General features: G+C 41.2%; 1 protein-coding gene across 1 annotated transcript; it reads left to right on the forward strand.

Annotated features, from left to right (window-relative positions):
* LOC105027601 (cytochrome P450 2F3-like) lies at positions 1-3,466 on the forward strand. The gene has a single exon (XM_029116107.2). The coding sequence runs from the start codon at positions 380-382 to the stop codon at positions 1,853-1,855; it is 1,476 nt and encodes a 491-aa protein (XP_028971940.2). The 5' UTR covers positions 1-379; the 3' UTR covers positions 1,856-3,466.
* The last annotated feature ends 5,542 nt before the right edge of the window (positions 3,467-9,008 follow it).

Below are 9,008 nucleotides of genomic sequence, written 5' to 3' on the forward strand. Positions count from 1 at the left end.
TCCTAAAAATTTGAAATAAATGTTTTAAGAACCTAGACAGACACAGTTTAAAAGGTATCCTTTCAACTCCTGGCAATTTCTTTGTTTGTGATGACCTCTGGTCCCAAAGAGCAGAGGAATGGGGGTTAAGGTGCAATCTGTTTGAAGCATGTGAGTGGGTCTCAGTAACCAATCACTTTTTCTATTGTTGACTTCTGTCCCAAGTCCCAACATGCACCATCCCTGCAAAAATTTGACAAACACTTAGACACACACAGACAGACAGCCAGGCAACAGAAACAAACAGCCAGGGCTGAACAGGGCAAGGGAAAGGACTGAAGAGTATAAAAATAGTATTACAAAAGAAGCGACCTTGCTGTTTGTTTTGCAGGCTGGAGTAATGGAAATGTTCAGTAGTGTGTTGTTAGGAAGCCTGGTGTTGGTTCTACTGTGGTTGTTCAGGCAGAAGAGACAGAGATCCGACCGTTTACCACCAGGACCCTGGGCTCTGCCACTGCTGGGTAATGCACCTCAGATGGACAAACAGGCTCCCTTTAAGACCCTCGTCAAGTGGAGTGGTGTGTATGGACCAGTGATGACTGTGTATCTTGGGCGGCAGCGGACTGTGGTGCTGGTGGGGTATGAAGCAGTCAAGGAGGCTCTAGTGGACCAGGCTGAGGACTTCATAGGAAGAGCTCCCATCCCCTTAATTTCTCGTGCTACCAGGGGATACGGCCTGGCCATCAGTAACGGGGAGCGTTGGCGGCAGCTGCGTCGTTTTACCCTGACCACTCTGAGAGACTTTGGGATGGGTCGTAAGAGAATGGAGGAGTGGATACAGGAGGAAAGCCAATACCTTATTGATAGTGTGCATGGCACTAAAGCCATGCCCTTTGACCCCCAGCCTTACTTGAGTCGCACTGTATCCAATGTCATCTGCTCCCTAGTTTTTGGACAGCGTTTCAGCTACGAGGATGCCAACTTCCTGTACTTACTCAACATTTTCTCAAGTCTGCTGCGCTTTGGAAGCAGTCCCTGGGGACAGCTCTACAACATCTTCCCCAGGCTGATGGAATGCCTGCCTGGCCAGCAGCACAGCCTTTTTACCAAGGTGGACGAGGTGAGAGAGTTTATAATGAAGAAGATACATGAGCACCAAGAGACAAGGAATCCAGGCAACCCTAGAGACTACATAGATTGTTTCCTCACCAGACTCAACCAGGAGAAGGAATTGTCCTCCTCTGAGTTTATATATGACAACCTGGTGTCCACAGTGTTGAACCTCTTCCTGGCAGGAACAGAGACCACCAGCACTACTCTCAGATACGCCGTAATGGTGCTCATTAAATACCCTAAAATTCAGGAGCACATGCAGCAGGAAATCGACACAGTGATTGGACGAGAACGAGTACCTCAGATGGAGGACAAGAAGTCTCTCCCCTTCACAGACGCTGTCATCCACGAGGTGCAACGTTTCCTAGATATTGTTCCGTTTAACATTCCGCACTACGCCACCAAAAATATCTCATTCAGAGGTTACACAATCCCTCAGGGCACCGTTATCCTTCCCCTGCTGCACTCTGTTCTGAGAGACCAAGACCACTGGGCCACGCCCACAACCTTTAACCCTGATCACTTCTTGGATGAAAACGGAAACTTCCAGAAGAACCCTGCCTTCTTTGCCTTCTCTGCAGGTAAGCGTGCCTGTGTAGGGGAGTCTCTGGCTCGTATGGAAATCTTTTTGTTCCTGGTGTCTCTGCTGCAACGTTTCTCCTTCTCATGTCCTGGAGGACCTGAAAGCATGGATCTCAGCCCAGAGTACAGCAGCTTTGCTAACCTCCCTTGCAGCTACCAACTCATCGCTACCCCCCGCTGACCTGGAGGGTAGCGGCAGAAGCACAAAACAAGGGAGAGCATAGAAATCGGGTGGAGGAGAGAAGGGAAAGGACCTGATTAGAGTATTCGTTGATGCATATAAGGGTAATACTAACAGAAAACTGATTTCCAGGTTATATTCATGCCTACAGTTAGACAGGGGACTTTCAACAATGTATGTAAAAAGGAGGTGGGAGAAAGAAGCTAACATAAAGATAAGCGAAGATGACTGGTTGAATATATGTAGGACACAATCTACCACTTCCAGCTCAGGTCTGTGGAGGGAATTCACCTGGAAAAATACTTTAAGATTCTTTATAACCCCTAATATAAAAAAGTCACAGAGTAACAACTCTGAACATGGTCAGTGTTGGAGAATGTGTGGTAATACGTCTGCTGGTCACTTTCATATCTTTTGGGAATGCCCTATTATTTCTTTGTATTGGATAGAGGTGGTAAGGGCAATAAAGTCAATAGTCGGCTCAGAGCTCGAGTTTAATTTCAGTGTTATATATTTAGGAAATCTACCTACAGAGCTGAGAAAGGTAGATAGATATTTGTTACAAATACTTTTAGCAGGTAGCAAGAAAGCAATAACTAAGAAATGGCTAAGTAAAGATTCACCAACAATTGCTGAATGGATAGAAATAGTTAGAGAAATTTATCTTATGGAACATTTGACTTTTGCTCTAAGACATGCCCAAAAGAAATGTGAAATGTATTGGGAAAAATTGATATCTTATCTTAATACAAATTGAGACGTATAAGCCCTTCTTTATTTATTGTTTTTTCTTTTCTTGTTTTCACATGATGTTGGACAATTTTGTTAATCATGATGATTTTGCCTGATGTCCCTTGGTCTGTCTGTCTGCTCCCTTTTTTTTTTTCTTTTTTTGTCAAAAATAAAAAAATAAAGTATACAAAAAAAAAGAAATCGGGTGGAGGGACCAGAGTTATTTTTGGATTTTGTATATTTTTGGGGGACTATGTATGCTCTGTAATGTGTGTCCTAATGTCATTTAATTAATAAATATAGAAATATTATATTAAAGCCCTTTTGAAATCTGCAGTTGTATTTACTTATACAGATATAGCCTAAACCCTGAAGAGGAAGAACAGTGGCTTGGGGAATCTCCCCAGAAAGTTCTGAAGGTAAAACACACAGTACTAATAATTCCTGTCATCTTTGGGCATTGCTGTTATTCAGAATAACTTAGAACTCTTCTTTCCCAATGTAGGGGGGTTGGGATATGTGTTGGTGTTGGGAGTACATCTTTCTTTCTTCCTTAGTTTTTCCTCCTTGTTTTTGTTAGTGTTCATGAATGTTTGATCCTTTCTCCCCTCTATTTTACATTTTTTACAATTAAATCTCTAATTGTTATTTTGCTTTGTGTTAAATACATCATTTTGAAAAATCTAAATCAAGGAAAAAAACTTGAGAAAAGCCAGGCAACAGGGCTGGCCAATCCTCTTGTGGCTGTGCTGGGTAGACTTAAGATTATATGAACTTCAGTCCATAAAATTAATCAAGATAGTAATCTGTTGTTTTCTTGGTCAGTTCAGGTGGATCCAGACTGTAAATGTACAGCTCTGGAAAGAATTAAGAGACCACTGCACCTTTTTCTTTCCTTTCCAAAAAAGTTGAAAAGGAACGTTTTCAGTGAGGAACAGAAGCGTTCAATTTGCAGTGGTCTCTTAATTTTAACCCTTCTGTTCCTCACTCAAAACCTTCCTTTTCGACTTTTTTGGAAAGGAATGAAAAAGGTGCAGTGGTCTCTTAATTTTTTCTGGAGCTGTATGTATTCTGAAGATTCAGGCCAGTTTAATTTCATGCAAGTTTCAGCTGGTGACAGATGTTTGATTATGGTGTTATTATGTGTCACTTTCCAAAAACTTTTGGAGTTCACTGTAGATACCTAATGTCCTTCAAAAAAATACAAATAAATGTTTGAAGACCTAGACAGGCACACTATTTGATTTGTCCTTTTCACTACTGGGTATTTCCACACTGTGATTTGCTTTTTTTACTTCATCAGGTCCCAAAATGCAGAGAGGAATAGGGGTGAAGGTGCAATCTGTGTACATAACGTGATCATGATGCAATTAAGGCATCTGCTGTTCACCTCAGTCCGAAGTTTCAACCTGTGCCCATAGTTGCAAACACACATAGACACTTACACAATTGCAGACAGAGACAGACAGCCAATCTGAAAAGATAAAAAAGTAAGAAAACAACTAAGTTGGTTTAAAAAAATAACATCAATAAATACAAAGAAGAATATTTAAAAAAACACCAACAAGAGACCTTGCTGTTTGACAGGCTGGAGTAATGGAGATTTTTTTGTAGCATGGTGTTCGTAGGCCTGTTGTTGTTTCTACTGTGGTTCAGGCAGAGGAAACAGAGTCTCGTCCACCTACCACCGGGACCCTGGGCTCTGCCACTGCTGGGTAATGCACCTCAGATGGACAAACAGGCTCCCTTCAAGACCTTCGTCAAGTGGAGTGGTGTGTATGGACCAGTGATGACTGTGTATTTTGGGCGGCAGCGGACTGTGGTGCTGGTGGGGTATGAAGCAGTCAAGGAGGCTCTAGTGGACCAGGCTGAGGACTTCATAGGACGAGCTCCTGTCCCGTTTCTTTTTCGAGCTACCAAGGGATACGGCCTGGCCATCAGTTGGCTCCTGGCTAGAGAAGAACTGCAACTGCATCACAATATGAGATTTAGAGATATGGGGCTGTATTCCCAAAACATTTTATCTTACCACTAGGAGGACTCCTAAACAGCACTAAAAGTTCCTAGCTAAGAGTTTCCTTTTAAAACCTATTGACAAAACTGCTGAGACCAACTTTTAGTAAGGAATGGGGAGAAATCTTAAGCTACGAGAAAGGGCGGCGTTGACCCCGTTGCTATGGATGATGTCGTATTCCAAGAACAAGCCTGCTTACTATGCCCACAGTGATTGGCTGATAGGGGACAGGTCTCTGTCAGTGAATTTATCATAGCAACAGGCCTACTGTTTAATGATGTGTCATGTAGCCATTTTGAAATAAAGATATTAAAATAAAAATGTAGGCTAAGTGTCACTGATTAAACATGAAACCAAGAATGACATACTGACTAGTTAACATGTGTTCAGCTAATTGTCAGCCTCTTAAATGTCTGGAAGCTCGTAAAATAAATGAACGTTCATCCTTTGATGGTGCAATCATTTGCAATTATGCAGTTATGTGTCCCATCTATAGCACCAACTACCCCAGGTGGTTGCGCTATGGCCAATGTAGTCAGCTTGGTTTCTTTGTAGTTGGCGAACATCATGAGGAAACCAAATGATTTGTCAGAAGATATGGTTTCTGGGGAGGGTATTTATTGTTTGATGTAATATTCTACTGATAAATGAGATATATGTAGTTTGTATGCACCGCATAGCTTCATTTTCTCTGTGGCCAAGTAACAAAGAGTTGTCACAACCTTGATCTCTGATGTTATAGTGTTGTTTCTGTTTGATGGTGAAGTGGCAGCATCAATGGCTAGCTTTACTATGATCATAATACGCTTGCGATTAAATGCAATACCCTTTTTACAAGTTCAGTATCAATAAATGTTTCTAAAACGTTGAACTGATCACAAGGCTGATTGGCGACAGCAGCCCTTTTAGGATTGTTTGTGATTTGGTCTTAGTGACATAGGAGTCCTCTTGACTATCCCTAACTTCTCACAGATCTAGGAGCTGCTTTTAGTGCTAAAACATTTTGTGAAACACTCTTAGGCCAAAGATTTTACTTAGGACTGACCAGTGTTAGGAAACGTTAACTTTTCAAAGTAACTAATTACAGTTACTACAAACCTGATTCCAAAAAAGGAATGGAATAATTTACAAATCTCATAAACTTATATTGAATTCACAATAGAATATAGATAACATATTGAATTTTGAAAGTGAGGCATTTTGTATTGTCATGCCAAATATTGGCTCATTTTGGATTTCATGAGAACTACACATTCCAAAAAAGTTGGGACAGGTAGCAATAAGAGGACGGAAAAGTTAAATGTACAGATAAGGAACAGCTGGAGGACCAATTTGCAACTTATTATGTCAATTGGCAACATGATTGGGTATAAAAAGAGCCTCTCAGAATGGCAGTGTCTCTCAGAAGTCAAGATGGGCAGAGGATCACCAATTCCCCCAATGCTGCTGCGAAAAATAGTGGAGCAATATCAGAAAGGAGTTTCTCAGAGAAAAATTGCAAAGAGTTTGAAGTTATCATCATCTACAGTGCATAATATCATCCAAAGATTCAGAGAATCTGGAACAATCTCTGTGCGTAAGGGTCAAGGCCGGAAAACCATACTGGATGCCCGTGATCTTCGGGCCCTCAGATGGCACTGCATCACATACAGGAATGATACTGTAATGGAAATCACAACATGGGCTCAGGAATACTTCCAGAATACATTGTCGGTGAACACAATCCACAGTGCCATTCCCCGTTGCCGGCAAAAACTCTATAGGTCAAAAAAGAAGCCGTATCTAAACAGGATCCAGAAGCGCAGGCGTGGACTGTGGAAAAGTGTTCTGTGGTCAGACAAATCAAAATTTGAAGTTCATTTTGGAAAACTGGGACGCCATGTCATCCGGACTAAAGAGGACAAGGACAACCCAAGTTGTTATCAGCGCTCAGTTCAGAAGCCTGCATCTCTGATGCAGTTGCATGAGTGCGTGTGGCATGGGCAGCCTACACATCTGGAAAGGCACCATCAATGCTGACAGTTATATCCAAGTTCTAGAACAACATATGCTCCCATCCAGACGTTGTCTCTTTCAGGGAAGACCTTGCATTTTCCAATATTACAATACCAGACCATATACTACATCAATTACAATGTCATGGCTGCATAGAAGAAGGATCCGGGTACTGAAATGGCCAGCCTGCAATCCAGATCTTTCACCCATAGAAAACATTTGGCGCATCATAAAGAGGAAGGTGCGACAAAGAAGACCTAAGACAGTTGAGCAACTAGAAGCCTGTATTAGACAAGATTAGGACAACATTCCTATTCATAAACTTGAGCAGCTTGTCTCCTCAGTCCCCAGACGTTTGCAGTCCGTTATAAAAAGAAGAGGGGATGCCACACTGTGGTAAACATGGCCTTGTCCCAACTTTTTTTGAGATGTGTTGATGCCATGAAATTTTAAATGTCATCTATGTTGTATTCTGAATAAAATATAGAAATTTGAAACTTCCACATCATTGCATTCTGTTTTTATTCACAATTGTACAGTGTCACAACATTTTTGGAATCGGGTTTGTAGTTACAGTTCCGTAAAGTAAGTAGTTATGTTACTTGCTGTAGAAAGTATGTTACTTAGTTGCTTTAAGATATGTCCTTTGATTCTATATTCATGTGTTGGACATGTATGCCCAAAAGGCAGAGATTTAATGGGACTTCGTATCATTTCGTAATCAGGTATTGCATAGTCAGTGTCACTCAACAGCATATAACAGTATCTATCATTATACAGCAAGAGTGACCAATCCTATTATCTCAAGTAATCATATACCATAATGCAAAATAATATTTGCGTTTAGTTCTTTAATCAAGAATGTCTTAAATCAATAAATTATTTTCTATTGCAAGTGCCTCCATACTTTCAGGCCTGGCTGGATTATTAGGAACACCATACTAATACTGTGTTTGACCCCCTTTTGCCTTCAGAACTGACTTAATTCTACGTGGCATTGATACAACAAGGTGTTGAAAGCATTCTTTAGAAATGTTGGCCCATATTGATAGGATAGCATCTTGCCGTTGATGGAGATTTGTGGGATGCACATCCAGGGCAAGAAGCTCCCGTTCCACCACATCCCAAAGATGCTCTATTGCACAGTGGTAATAAGGCATGATGGATTCATGTTCTCATTCTATTTATGCCAAATTCTGACTCTACCATCTGAATGTCTCAACAGAAATTGAGACACTTCAACTGTCCAATTTTGGTGAGCTTGTGCAAATTGTAGCCTCTTTTTCCTATTTGTAGTGGAGATGAATGATACCCGGTGGGGTCTTCTGCTGTTGTAGCCCATCCGCCTCAAGTGCGTGTTGTGGCTTCAGAAATGCTTTGCTGCATACCTCGGTTGTAACGAGTGGTTATTTCAGTCAAAGTTGCTCTTCTATCAGCTTGAATCAGTCAGCCCATTCTCCTCTGACCTCTAGCATCAACAAGGCATTTTCGCCCACAGGACTGCTGCATACTGGATGTTTTTCCCTTTTCACACCATTCTTTGTAAACCCTAGAAATGGTTGTGCGTGAAAATCCCAGTAACTGAGCAGATTGTGAAATACTCAGACCGGCCCGTCTGGCACCAACAACCATGCCACGCTCAAAATTGCTCAAATCACCTTTCTTTCCCATTCTGACATTTAGTTTGGAGTTCAGGAGATTGTCTTGACCAGGACCAAACCCCTGAATGCATTGAAGCAACTGCCATGTGATTGGTTGATTAGATAATTGCATTAATGAGAAACTGAACAGGTGATCCTAATAATCCTTTAGGTGAGTGTATAACGTTAGCCTAACTACACCTTACCGCTTTTAGTAAAACACTCTCATAAGATCAATATCTACCTCATGCATACGTTATTGGAGGTAATTAGCTAGAGGTAATGTCAGCTAGGTTACCAAACTTTTATGAGCCAGAGATCACAGTTGCTAGTTGCAACGGTAGCCTCTACTGTACTAGGGTAACCAGACCTATCCAGAACTACCTTAAAGCAAAGTGCCTGCGTGTGGTCCTAAAGCCAGTCTGATTCGAATTACGCAATACTGCCACTGCAACGTTCTACAGAGGTGCCAGATTGGACTAAAGATTTCCAACGTAACTACAGCTTAAAACCCGCCCGTTTCAAAAAATACCAGCCCAAAATACATACTGTTACACAATAAAACACACAGAATTTATTATCTTATTAAACAACCAGACTTACAAATCGCAGAGCACCATGCTCGCTGCATTTTATAAATAATTTTAATAAAGCAAGGTCTACATCGGAAACCTCAGATGGGGACACATTTCTTTATTGTTCTTGTGCTACTATTGTCAGAACTACAGTTCTTCTCTAATAGGCCAATTCTCAAATAATTTCATTAAACTTT

This window comes from Esox lucius, chromosome 21, assembly GCF_011004845.1.
Source record: "Esox lucius isolate fEsoLuc1 chromosome 21, fEsoLuc1.pri, whole genome shotgun sequence".
NCBI classification, from domain to species: domain Eukaryota; kingdom Metazoa; phylum Chordata; class Actinopteri; order Esociformes; family Esocidae; genus Esox; species Esox lucius.

Excerpts from the sequence above, each read along its gene's own strand:
- LOC105027601 (XM_029116107.2), top strand. The coding sequence starts at position 380 with ATGGAAATGTTCAGTAGTGTGTTGTTAGGAAGCCTGGTGTTGGTTCTA.